At 39.7% G+C, this 14,294-nt stretch overlaps 1 protein-coding gene across 1 annotated transcript in view; it reads left to right on the forward strand.

Moving 5' to 3' along the window:
• LOC127415314 (stromelysin-3-like) overlaps positions 1–14,294 on the forward strand; it is a 39,007-nt gene that overhangs the window by 17,475 nt on the left and 7,238 nt on the right. The window contains exons 3-6 of the mRNA XM_051654024.1: positions 6,144–6,287; positions 8,932–9,065; positions 9,807–10,024; positions 12,138–12,342. Of these exons, the coding sequence (XP_051509984.1) occupies positions 6,144–6,287; positions 8,932–9,065; positions 9,807–10,024; positions 12,138–12,342 (701 nt within the window). The remainder of the gene's footprint in view (positions 1–6,143; positions 6,288–8,931; positions 9,066–9,806; positions 10,025–12,137; positions 12,343–14,294) is intronic.

Raw genomic sequence — 14,294 nt, forward strand, 5'->3', positions numbered from 1 at the left:
TCTCCCTTCGACCTACATCTAGAATGGGGAACATTAAGAAGCAATTGATTACTTGACCTTAGAGACCTAGAATGTGAGTAAGGGTCCAAGAGATCACCAATATTTTGAGGGGCCAGACCTTGGAGAGCTTTAAAAACAAAAAGTAAAATCTTGTAATCAATTCTATAAGTAATTGGTAACCAATGCAAAGATGCCAGTATGTGAGTAATGTGCTCAAGTTTCTTTGTCCCTGTTAAAAATCTGGCTGCCACATTCTGAACCAACTGTAAACGTGATAATGCATATTGAGGAAGGCCCACATACAGAGAATAACAGTAATCCATTCTAGATGTAATTAACATATGGACCACTACTTTGGTAAGATCCTTGTGTGTGAGAATTTGTTTTTTCAATTTGGCAATAGATCTTAGGTGATAAAAACTTCCCTTAATGACAGCATTTATTTGCTTCTCAAAACTCATATTGGAAACAAAAATAACTCCAAGATTACTGATGGTATTGTGCATATTATTAGATAGGTAACCTCACTGAATTCTGAGATCAGCAGAGGGATCTGAAGAACTTCCATTTTATCCTCATTCAACTGAAGGAAGTTATTTGCCATCCAATGCTTAATGTCTTCCATGCAGTTAAGGAGACTGCCAAGAGAGCAGCTACTGTCAAGTAAGACAGGGAGGTAAAGTTGGGTATCATCAGCATAACAATGATACGCAATATTGTATTTGTGAAAGATGAAACCCAGAGGAAGCATGTAAAGAGTGAACAATAAAAGAACCAAAATAGATCTTTGGAGGACACCGCAAGTTATAGATGCAGATGCTGAAGAAAAATTTCCTAGATTGACATAAAATGTCCTGTCTTTAAGATAAGAGGCAAACCACTTCAAGGCTAAGCCCTGGATACCAACCACAGTCTCAAGCCGGTCTATGAGAATGTTGTGGTCGATGGTATCGAGTACTGCGCTAAAATCAAGCAAAACTAAAACACAAGACCCTGAGTCAAGGCTGATTAAAATGTCATTTGTAACTTTCAGTAATGCGGATTCAGTGCTATGAGCCTGTCTAAAGCCAGATTTCAATCTGTCCAGAATATTAAAAGTAGTTAAATATGACAAAAGCTGAGAGAACACAACTTTTTCTAAAAGCTTAGAAATAAAAGACAACTTTGATTTTGGTCTATAGTTATTAAAAACATTAGGGTCTAAGTGGGGATTTTTCAGCAAGGGTTGAATGATGGCATGTTTAAAGATGTCTGGTACTACACAGTTTTCTAACTGTTTATTATGGACATAACAGATGAAATGATAGGAAGGAAAACTTCTTTAAACAGACGCATTGGGATGATATCCAACTTAGAATTTGTAGACTTCATACTGGAAATTATCTCTGATAACTGAGATGTTGACAAGTGGTAGTGTTTTTACAAAGTCATCCAGCACAGAAGGTAAGATTTATATCTTGAATCTTATTAATTAAAATTTTGAAAAATTGCTCGCAGGCCTCGGGAGTGGCAACAGGGTGAGTACTTGCAGTAGAATTAAGAAAAGAGTTGACTGTTTTAACCTTGGGTCTATGAGCATTCCTTGCAATCAAATCAGAAAAAATATTTGGTTTTGGCGTACTTTACAGATTTTTGAAATTCCCTTAAACAAGCCCTGAGAATTTCATAAGAGACCTGACGTTTATCTTTTTTCCATTTTCGCTCTGCCCTCCTGCACTTTTGTCTAAGCGCACGAGTAGTCTCATTTATCCAGGGCTCAGGATCAGCTTTGGCCTTACAATGCCTAAGATTAAGTGGAGCAACAGAATCTAGGGCTAAGGAACATATTTTGTTTAAAGTTTTAACCAAGTGCTCAGTGTCCATACAGCAGAGACCATCAGTAGTATTAGTTGAATAAGCAGCCGAGTACGCCTCTGAAAAATGCATAGCTGTGGATGAATGTATTGAATGGTTTTAAACATGAGACTGAGGATCAATAGACAGAGTGCATAAAGTGATAGACTCAAACATAACCAGGCTATGATCAGAAATACCAGCATCAAACACCTCAATATTGGACACAGAAACATCTCGAGTAAAAACAAGATCTAATGTGTGGCCCTTCTGATGTGTGGGTCCAGACACTGACTGCACAAGATTAAAAGAGTCCATAATACATACAAATCTTTAACCAGGGGTTTTGTAGGACAGCAAGTATGAATGTTAAAATCTCCCAAAATTAATAGTCTGTCATAAGACACCAAAGATGTCAAGAACTCCAAAAATTCCTCTTTTAGTCTATACACAAAGGCACAAAAAACAGGTCCTGGACCAAAATCAATCTTTAGCAGTTGAACTTGCAAACATCTCAACAGTTAGTGATCAGCATTTGCAACACTTCTTGGAGATAATGGCCAAACCACCACCACGACCAGTGGTCCTGGGGGAGCTGAAAAAGGCACAGTCAGAAGGAGACAGTTCACCAAGTGACATAAAGTCTCATACGTTTAGCCAAGTCTCTATCACAAATTAAAAATCCAGCCCATGAGAGTCATAAGTCATTTAACATGAAGGATTTATTAGTAGTGTTGGGTCTGAGTCCATCTTAGTCGAGTCTGAGTCAAGTCCGAGCCTTTAAACAATCGAGTCTGAGTTGAGTCAGAGTCCAAAAGGGGGTGAGTCGGAGTCCATAACAGGCCGAGTCCGAGTCGAGTCTGAATGAATCTGTTCATGAATCTGAATTAAAATTGTAACCGTAAATTCAACATCAATATTTTAAGCTCGTTTTAAACTTCACTGTCTGTATAAATGTAACAAAAACACCTCTGTTGCATTTCATATATATATATATATTATTTATTTATTTTATGATTAGTTTCCTGCTGAATAGACTTCAAAGTGGTTTCAGAATGAAAGCTTATGCTTTAGGTGTATGAAGACAAAACTGTCCTTCAACACACTTCTTATTGTGTTCTGTTGACTTTTCAATTATTTGTTGCTTTTTCCCCTCCCCTCAAACATAGATTAAAGAAAGTGAAAGCTGCGTTAGTCATTAAAACCAACGTTATGTTTTGAATTTTTATTTCGTTTTTATTTCTACTTCATTTTCAATTTGTCAGTTCAATTTAATTTAGTTGTATGTAAAATGTTCCGTATCTAAAGAAATAATAGTCAATACTGAGATATTTTCTGAATCTTTTTCTCTATCTGTCGACTGATTTGGGAAAATACAGTACATACAAATGAGTCAACACAGCAGTAATTAGCACTCGCTGAGAAGTTATGTCTCATGATTTGACTGCAGATGCTACATCCAAAAACACTGGAAAAGCCCACTGATAATATTAGGGCCGTGTCATCACGGACATGATTTTACAGTTAATTTGCGGGAAACAACACAATGCAAGGCAGTTCTGCGTGCTGCTCGTGTACCTAAATCCCTGATGCGTCCGTGTGCATCTTGCAGCAGCTGCCGCAGAAGAGAAAAAAATTAAAACATATATATTTGCTTGAGCGGCAGCCATGGTGGTCTGCAATCAGTCTTTTATATCCAGTTGGGGTCGCCAAAAGCCAGTTGTAAAAAGAATTATTTTCAGCTGAACAGGGCGTAAAACAGTGAATTTACCCCCCAGCCAAAACCCAAATCTAACCCTAACTATTAGTAGAGACAAAATGCAATGTTAGGGATAAAAATGCAACCTCCTTATCACCCTCATGATTGTTTATACAGATGTGATTACTTCCTCATGTGAATGGGGATTAAACTGGTATCTGCCATGCAACTGACGCAGCGCGCTACCAGTTGTGCCACAACGGAAAGTAAGTGTTGTTGAGCCATTCCAAATATGTCACATGGGAGATAGGGAGATCAGCATTCTGTTGCCGATTAGGGTACCGGAATTTTCGGAAACACCATGCCAACTTCCCGTGTGATCATGTTGATTATGGACCAGTTCAAGCTAACAACACTGCATGGACCACAAGAGACTACAGAAGCCTACATGATACATTATGCCTAAAAAGACTTAATATCCAATATTAATACTATTTTTATGTATTTTTATTTTGATATGCTGTTTTTAGTAAACTGTGAGAGTCATGATGTGGGTGACTTGGCTCAGTGAAGTTCTTGATTTTAAGATTTTAACCACGATGAAACCACAGTGCAAGCACCGTCTTGGCTGCACATACAGCACACACAATTTTACCAGGTGTCAGGTCCCGTGTTGTGTGAAACTGCCTTGTTTAGTTTCTGTTACATTGGATACATACCCGTCTTTATGTTTTCATCGTGCCAGCCACCTCGGTAGTCAATGTTATACAGTAGTCTCTGTAGTAACATTCATGCGTATTGGTTGACTGATGAGTGTGCCTGTGCACGTGCGTATGTGTGTGTGCATGTGTTTGCTTAAACACAGTGAAACAACTCTGGCTATGTCTACGACTTCAGGGGCTAATACAGCTGCATGCAGACAGAGATGTGCTCATTAATTTCTGTTTTGTTATTTATTTATTTATTTTTCATTGCATCACAAATGTCATGGACTCAGCTGGACTCTGAAAAAATCTAGAGTCCCAAAGGCTAAAATGCATCTGAGTCCGTGACAAGCCCATTAAAATTGGACTCATGACTCAGACTCGAGTCCGAGTCCAAACTCGAGTACCCCAACTCTATTTATTAGACAGAGAACTGGCATCAAAATAATGCATCAACAAAATATAATGCATCTTCGCAACAAAATATAATGGATCTTCACAACAAAATGGCTTGTTGGAGTAGAAAGCGGAGGTGCGTGGATACAAAAACGGAGGGGAGTGGATACAATGACGGAGACGGAGAGCTGCGGCAACATTGGTGTGCACATGTTAAGTCTGTACAGTTGTACAGAGACAGTTCCACCTCTAAAAAACTAAATTGTGCCCAAGACAAAAAATGACCAAAACGGCAGTGGCCATGGCCACTCCTGGCCACCCCCTAGCTCCGTCACTTTTGAAAAGATGCGCAACTACAAAAATAAGAAAATCCCTGATTGACAATAGTCCAACACAAACAGTTTGTTCTAGTGTCTAAAAATAATTTAATAAAAAAGAAAGTAAAACTGTCTCTTAAAAGAAACAAAGAACACACTGGAGAGCAGTGGCAACCAAACGCGCCAGTGTTCGCTCAGTCGGAAACGGTTTTTGAGATTTACACATTTTTCAAATATATTTCAATTGCAGCAATAATTGGCATACTGTTAGCTTAAGTTAACAGTAAGTTAAATAAGCTGTCAATACTTAGATCATAAATTATTTATGAATGGCTTTATTTTAATGAAAGCCAAGCTGTTGTCAGATTTTATTGATGATTTGACATATGTTATTAAAACATTATCTTGACAAACAGTTTTGGAGTTTTCAGTCTTTCCCAGTTCAAGAAGTTAGGTAGTATTGCATGACTAGAAAATAGCTACTTGGGGACATTGCCAAGATGAACCAAGTGAACTGGCATGCCTTAAAGGGACTTTTGTGATATCAAAAATGCAAAACTGAAGGGACTAGAATGAAGATAGATGCATTCCTTGACACAGACAGGTGTGTAAACTGTTACACAGCTTGGCTTCCTTTATTAACATAAAGCCATTCCTAAATCATTTATGATCTAAGTATTGACGCCGGCTTATTTAACTTACTGTTAACTTAAACTAACAGTATGCCTATTATTGCTGCAATTGAAAAATGTTTTAAGAATGTTTAGTTACATGCTCACATTTGTAGACATGGCTGTTATTAAAAAGAATAATTCCTCCCAAATTGTAAGTTAACATTCAGAACACTCTGATACCATGTCTGAGGTTACACCCCTCCTATTAGAGAAATGGTTCATGAAGCTGTGGATTTCATCACACATAATACAACCAAAACAGCAGTCTTATTATACTCTTACACCAACCTGTCAGCACACATTAAGTGATCATGTGACATGATCACCAGATGGACGCCTAGGGTGAGGAATAATAAAGAGGGATCACTTTGGTGGTCTCTGATGTGGGTTTGTGTCAGTTTGTGGTTCAGCATTGAAAAGCTGGTGGTCTGTAATACAATTTGTTTATGCAGGAGCAGAGATGATCACATGTTTATTGTTGATAAACAGTCTGAACATTAATATGTCCATGTGTGTTCAGAATCCAGCGGTTCCCATGGCAGATGAGTGAGGATAAAGTCCGGCGGGTTCTACAGGAAGCTCTCAAGGTCTGGAGTGATGTCACACAACTCACCTTTACTGAGGTCAATAACCAAGAGGCCGACATAGTCATCGATTTCACAAGGTGACAAAGTGGCTTTTCATAATGCCTAGAGGTAAACAAAGTGAAGAATTGGGGATTTTGGTAAGATGTTTGAAGGTGCATTATTAGTTTGGGTTTCACTGGCTTTTATTCGTCTTCCTAAACAATCAATATGACAGTGGTCTTGTGGACTTTACACTAACACTTGTTGGAATGGTTAATACATCATGCAAAAAAAAAAGGAATAGTTCCTGAAGCTATTGTAGAAATAGCCTACAGTATTCTCAGGCATATTTCTCAGCCATTAATTATGTTGGCTTGACAAAGCCAACATACTGATCTACTACATAAGTTTATTATTATTATTATTATTATTCTGGGACCCAAAGATTTCCAAGAGTATCTCCTCCTAGAGCTTTCAAGCTACAAACACCAAACTCGCCACAGACCTTCAGACTGGTCTAACTTGGATTGCTCTATCTTTTCTAACTGATCAGACTTCCGGTATTCCCGTATCGGACTTCCGAACAGGACTGATTTTAAATTGACTCCCATTCAGGGTGTGAAAACTTTTCCCTGTAATTACTCCTTTAGAGGGTTCAATCTACTTCATATCACTCCACCACTCATACTTTCTATCACTCCATCACTCTCTTTTCTATCTTTTCATCACTCCACTCTTTTTATTCTTTCTTTCACTCCATCACTTTAACACCCTAGCAACTGCATACAACCGAGCAACCATTTAGTGCACCCTAGCAACCAAAACCCATTGACTGCCATTCAAAATGGCTTAGATGGATATCTCTTCATCAGAATGCCCTACAGAAATGAGAGTTGGCTTGTTTGAATTGGGTGAGCAATCAATCTTCAAGTATCATCATGGAAACTACTTAGCACGCCCTAGCAACCATTTAGAGCACCCTAGCAACCAAATTCCTTTGACTTCCATTCAAAAAGGCTGAGTGTGATATCTTCTGATCAGAATATCCAACAGACATGAGAGTTGGCTTGTTTGAATTGGGTGAGCAATCAATCTTCAAGTATCATCATGGAAATTACTTAGCCATGCCCTAGCAACCATTTAGAGCACCCTAGCAACCAAACCCCACTGAATTCCATTTAAATTCACTTAGATGAGTATCTCATGATCAGAATGTCGTAGAGACTTCATTGTTGGCTTGTATGACTCAGAACAGCAAGCAGCCTTCTTGGTATCACATTGGTAACTGCTTAGCAACCAGATGGGGTTACCCTAGCAACCAAGTAACAAATCACATATCTCTGCACCAGAACATCGTAGAGACTTCCGGGTTGACTTATTTCACTCAGGATGGCAAGGAGCCTTGATGAGTATCACCCTGGTAACTGCTTAGCAACCAGATGGGGTTACCCTAGCAATCAAGTAACAAATCACATATCTCTGCACCAGAACATCGTAGAGACTTCCGGGTTGACTTATTTCACTCAGGATGGCAAGGAGCCTTGATGAGTATCACCCTGGTAACTGCTTAGCAACCAGATGGGGTTAGCCAAGCAACCAAGTAACAAATCACATATATCTGCACCAGAACATCGTAGAGACTTCCGGGTTGACTTATTTCACTCAGGATGGCAAGGAGCCATGTTAAGTATCACCCTGGTAACTGCCTAGCAACCAGATAGGGTTAACCTAGCAACCAAGTAACAAATCACATATCTTTGCACCAGAAATTCGTGGAGACTTCCGGGTTGACTTATTTCACTCAGGATGGAAAGGAGCCTTGATAAGTATCACCTTGGTAACTGCCTAGCAACCAAATTGGTTTACCCTAGCAACCAATTTAATATTCAGAAAAACAAGCAAGGGGTAGGGTTGCATAGGACTTCTTGCTGCTGGCTGTCTATCTGTATGATGTTCCTTCTGTCTGTCTGACTGTAAGACCTTCAAACTTCCAACTCTTCGAACTATTTTAAACTTTCAGACAAGGCTTTGTCAAGCCATCATAAAGTTTGTCTTCAAACTTTACTGTATAGTTTATTCTGCAACTGAATGTGTCTGATAATAGGGGGGTTGTCTGAGTGCATATCATTTACAACAGAAATAATTGTTTATACATTAATGTCATATTTTCATATTCATGTCTTTAGGTGTCAAACTTATTTACATAGAAAAACGTACTTTAAAATTGATCACTATTACAGTAGTACATTCAATAGATCTTGTTCACACTCTGTTTAGTTGCACCAATGAATGAGGGAATTTAGGAAATATATTTCCTCATTAAAAAATTTACTCCTTAAGAAATTAATAGTAATTTTAAAACATATGCATAAAATCATGAGCACTCACATGAGACTTCAGTCACATTAGTAACCTTATAAAAGCTGTTTTATTCTACATGAAGAAGGCCTCCATGGCTAACTGTGAATACAATGGCATTGGTAACTGAAAACTGCTGTTTGAATGATGCTGCATCCACGCCACTAGGTGTCAATGTAAGTCCAAGACGAAATGCATAAAAATTACTGAGTGCACATTAAATGCAGTTGTCAAGAAACTGGTTGAAATTTGATATAACAGTGCTGTGACACCATAATGTTTGTGCTTGAGTGTTGTGATCATTCTGACCTTTCATGAGACAATTTTACTCTGTGTATGCAATCATATCATTATGCATATCTGTGTCTATAAATCCTATGTTAGGTACTGGCATGGTGATAATTTGCCCTTTGATGGCCCTGGTGGGATCCTGGCTCATGCTTTTTTCCCAAGGACTCATCGGGAGGGAGACATCCATTTTGACTATGATGAGTCCTGGACAGTAGGAAATGAACTTGGTAGGTTTTAAAGACAGAATATTCATCTTACTGCCTTACTCTCAGGGCTGTTAATCACTGACACAGATCTTAAAGGGATAGTTCACACAAGAATGAACTAATTTACTCACCCTCATGCCATCCTAGATGTGAATGACTTTCTTTCTTCAGCAAAACACAAACAAAGATTTTTAGAAGGTAGGTCCATACAAGTGAATGGTGACTATACATTACAAGCTCCAAAAATCACATAAAGGCAGCATAAAAGTAAGCCATATGACTCTAGTGGTTTAATTTATGTCTTCAGAAGCATTCACATTCTGAAAGTGGAGCTTCATAGCAAAAAGGATTTAAATATTGATCTATTTCTCACCCAGAGTGATTGCATGTCTTCAGAAGACATATGTTAAACCACTAGAGTCATATGGATTGCTTTTATGTTTTCTTTATGTGATTTTTGGAGCTTGAAAGTTCTAGTCACCATGCATTGAATGGACCTACAGAGCTGAAATATTCTTCTAAAAATCTTCGTTTGCGTTCTGTAGAAGAAAGAAAGTTATACACATCTGGGATGGAATGAGGGTGAGCAAATGATAAGAGAATTTTCATTTTGGGTGAACTATCCCTTTAACATCACAGAGATTCAGTGAATGCATCAAATGCATAAGAGATTTATGGTGATTTTTTTTTTCTTTTATTTGACACATCTGGAAAGTTCTGATACATCTCTGATGCGCTCTAATTTCACTCATCATTCTCCAGGAACAGACCTTCTTCAGGTAGCAGCCCATGAGTTTGGTCATGTTCTGGGTCTACAGCACTCTCTGGAGCCTGGAGCCATTATGTCCCCATTTTACAGCTTCTCCTATCCTCTCCAGCTCAGTGAGGATGACAAGAAAGGCATTCAATACCTCTATGGTTCCCGGCCACAAGCCTCACCCCACATCCCTACAGAAACCAATGAGATTATCAGCAGTGCAGTAAGTCATTAAATGTGTCTCTTCATCTGTAATTACACCTTTCTGCAGTTACAGACATCACACATCACAGAATAGTAACATAACTGACCAATCACTGTGGAACCACAGGAAAATTACTCTGATGAGCCAAAACATTATGACCACTCAGAGGTGAAGCGAATAATGTTGATCATCTCCTAACAAGGCCACATGTCAAGGTCCGGGTAGATTTGATGGTAAGCGAACAATCAGTTCTCGTATTCAATGTGTTGATTGCAGGAGAAATGGACAGCAGTAAAGACCTAAGTGACTATGACCAAGGGCCAAATTGTTATGGCCAGAGGACTGGGTCGGAGCGTATCTGAAATGACAAGGCTTGTGGGGTGCTCCCGGTCAGCAGTGGTGAGTACCCTACTGACAGTGGTCCAAGGAGGGACAAACCACAAACTGGTGACAGGGTGTTGGGCGCCCAAGGCTCATCAATGCACGAGGGCAATGAAGGCTATCCCGTCTGGTCCGAACCGACAGAAGGTCTACTGTGGCACAAGCCAAAGAAACTTTTAGTGATGGTTTCGGGAGGAATGTGTCAAATCACAGTGCATCGCACCCTGCTGCTTATGTGGTTGTGGAGCCACAGACTGGTCAGAGTGCCCATGATGACCCCTGTTTACCATCAAAAGCGCCTACATTGGGCATGCAAGTGTTGGAACTGGACCTTGGAGTAGTGGAAGAAGGTCACCTAGTCCAATAAGCCCCATTTTCTTTTACATCACGTGGATGGCTGTGTACGTGTGCGCCGTTTACCTGGGGAAGTGATGACACCAAGATACACTGTAGCAAGACGACAAGCCGTTGGAGGGAGTGTGATGCTCTGGGCAATGTTCTGCTGGGAAAACCTGGGTCCGACCATTCATGTGGACGTCAATTTGACACATGCCACCTACCAAACATCGTTGCAGAGCAGGTACACCTCTTCATGGCAATGGTATTCCCTGATGGCAGTGGCCTCTTTCAGCAGGATAATGCGCCCTGCCACACTGCACACATTGTTCGGGAATGGTTTGAGGAACATGATGAAGAGTTCAAGGTGTTGCCCTGGCCTCCAAATTCCCCAGGTCTCAATTGAATTGTGCGTCTGTGGGATGTGCTGGATCAACAAATAGTGGCTCCACCTCGCAACTTACAGGACTTGAAGGATCTGCTGCTAATGTCTTGGTGCCAGATACCACACGACTCCTTCAGGGGTCCTGTAGAGTCCATGCTTCAGCTGGCCGGCACTGTTTTGGCGGCATGCGGAGGACCAACAGCATATTAGGCAGGTGGTCATAATGTTTTGGCTGATAAGTGTACATTATGATTAATAACAAACCTGACTGACTTATGGCACCACGAGAATGCTCACAGACCCGAGCCCTTCACTAGCAACAATCCTGAATGTGAAAAGCAACAGACAGAGGAAAATATGAGCACTAAAAATCACATGTCAAACCCTGACCCCTTGAGACAAACTAGTCAATACCTACTATAACTTGTTACAGGTAGTCCATCCCCAAACTCATGCTATTAGCTGAGCCAGATGTTGAAATGTTGGACTGCTCAAATAAACCAATGTTTTGGAAGCACCACAATGCTGCAGTATTTTCACTCTTCTGGCAAATGATTACACTTATTTATAGGTGTCTTCTCACATTAAACTAGAATGTGAGAAAGTATTTTAAAGAGAGGTGAAAGTAGATGTTAGGCAAACTGTTAACCTCAGTCACCTTTCACTGCATCTTTTTATTCCATACAATGAAAGTGAATGGTGACTGAAGCTAACATTTTGACAAACATCTCCTTTTGTGCTCCACAGAAGATAGAAAGTCATACTGGTTTAGAACAACATGAGAGTCAGTAAATGATGACAGAATTTACATTTTTGGGTGAACTATCCCTTTAATGTAAAAAATACATACCTTATACCTTTAATATAAATGCACTTATCCTATTTGAAATTTTAGACAATCTGCAGTAAAAACAGCAGTTATTCCACTTTTAGCTTTCTAGTATTTTATCTGTGTGCTCCCGGTATTTTGTTTCTCTCATTTCACTCCCTTTTTCCCATCATCTCTTCTCTCTCTGTCACTGCTTGTAGCCTGATGCTTGTCACACAGACTTTGATGCTGTGTCTATAATCCGTGGGGAATTGTTCTTCTTCAAGGCCAGCTATGCCTGGCGCATCAGGGAGGGCCGCTTGCAGGCGGGATACCCTGCCCTGGCCTCCCGACACTGGAGGGGCATTCCAGAGAACGTAGACGCCGCCTATGAAGACAAAATGGGCAATATCTGGTTCTTTGAAGGTGGGTGAATGCGGCACTGGTGACTGACTGTGGTGTTTTGCGGTTGGAGGACAGGATCAGACAGGCCTGCTTATATACAAATCTGTGGTGATGGGTGGTGCAGTACTTCCCCTTGACCTATATCTGAAGCATCTTGCTTTGTGTAATTCAGGGCATGATTAAACACGATCACATTGAAAACATGCAGCAGAAAGCAGATATCTATACACATGTATTGTGCAATACACTATAATACATATACATCATTGTACACTTCATGCGTGCAATTCACACAAGTGCTTCTAGTGAAAGTTTTAAAGGGGTCATGACATGAAGAATCAGATTTTCTGCAAATCGGCTCATTTGGAATTTGTGGAACTTGTGACGTCACAAGGACCAAATACATCAGTATATGCAATGCCTATTTTTCTGTCATTACACTGGTTCTCAGTCAGTCACACAGTTGAAGTGGAGAGAGATGGGGCCTGTCATGGGAGATTCATCCTAAATGGACTTGCACAAGACACCTTCATGTGCCTGTCTGGATTTAAATGTTTTTCTACATGAACATGCACAGACAGACATTTTTGACCAATTGATACATATCTCGGGCTACTTTTAAAAGACGCAGTGTCAAGTTACAACTCAAGAAGAGGAAAAGCTCTCTGTTATGGACGTGTTCTTTTGCCCATCTGTGCTATTTATAGTTGCTGGTGTATGAAAACATGAACAAATGATACTGGAATCTGGATGTGGATGTGTCTTCATTGTATTTTAGAGTGGATTGTATGTTCAGCTCGGTTCAATTTTTGCAAAGGAACTGTTATTGAAGGATGGGGCAGTTAAAACACTTGGACACGATTGTAAAAACCTTGAATAAACAGTTTAATTCATGAACATTTCATATATCATGACTGTGTGACAGTTTGTAGTGCTGACATCCTGTTTACACCAGGCGCCTCCATTGACTCAAAGCGACACAATGGCTTGAATGCATCATTGATTATAATGGGTTCTATTGCTTTTGACACGACCCTCGTGTCTGGTGTAGACAGGGTGTGAGTGTTAAATGTTGTGCTTAAGATGAATAGTTTAATATATTCGGATGCAATGTGTTGGATATGCATTATGTGTAAACCCTGACATTTAGTTTTATAATGTTGTTGAGCTGGTCCATTCTCTTCCGATTGAGTTTCAAAAATGGCTCTATTCGAGGGTCTGCACGATGTTAGCCAATCAGAACAGTGGGTGTTTACAGGAGGTGCTTATGTTAAAACTGAGCATTTCAGACAGAGGGCCAAAAACAAGTTGGAAAATGATAATTTTTACTAAATTATGACTGTTTTAATGCAAAAAAAAAAAAAAAAAAAAACTTTACTAACATTATCAGTGGACCTCAGGGAAGATAATAAAACTATATAAAAAAATTAAAAAAACAGTATGCTCAGTCCGTGCCAATGAAGTATACGCCTCTATTTTTCCCTTGCACCGCGGTACAAGACATGGCTGCCCACTTTCATCTTTGCTATTCGTACTGGTAATGGAAACCCTGGCGATTGCCATTTGTACTGATCAGGCTATACAGGGCATCAGGAGAGCTGGTACTGTTCACAAAATTTCATTATACGCTGAATGATGTGTTGCCTGTTGTCTCATTACCCCAAATTCTGAAAATTATAAATTCCTTTTCTGGCTATAAACTGAATATAAGTAAGAGTGAGCTATACCCAATACATTTTCCAGCATCTGATTTACCAGTAAATGTGTTACTGTTTAAAACCGCTTCCCACAGTTTTAAATATTTGGGAGTAATAATCACACATAGGTGCTCAGATCTCTTCAAAGCTAAATTTTACCCCACTCTTGCAGCATGTCCTGAAAGATTTTGCTCGCTGGTCGGCCCTCCCCCTTTCATTGGCTGGACGTGTAAATTCGGTCAAGATTAATGTTTTACCCAAATTTCTGTATTTATG

The sequence above is a fragment of the Myxocyprinus asiaticus genome, chromosome 24 (genome assembly GCF_019703515.2).
Source record: "Myxocyprinus asiaticus isolate MX2 ecotype Aquarium Trade chromosome 24, UBuf_Myxa_2, whole genome shotgun sequence".
NCBI lineage: Eukaryota > Metazoa > Chordata > Actinopteri > Cypriniformes > Catostomidae > Myxocyprinus > Myxocyprinus asiaticus.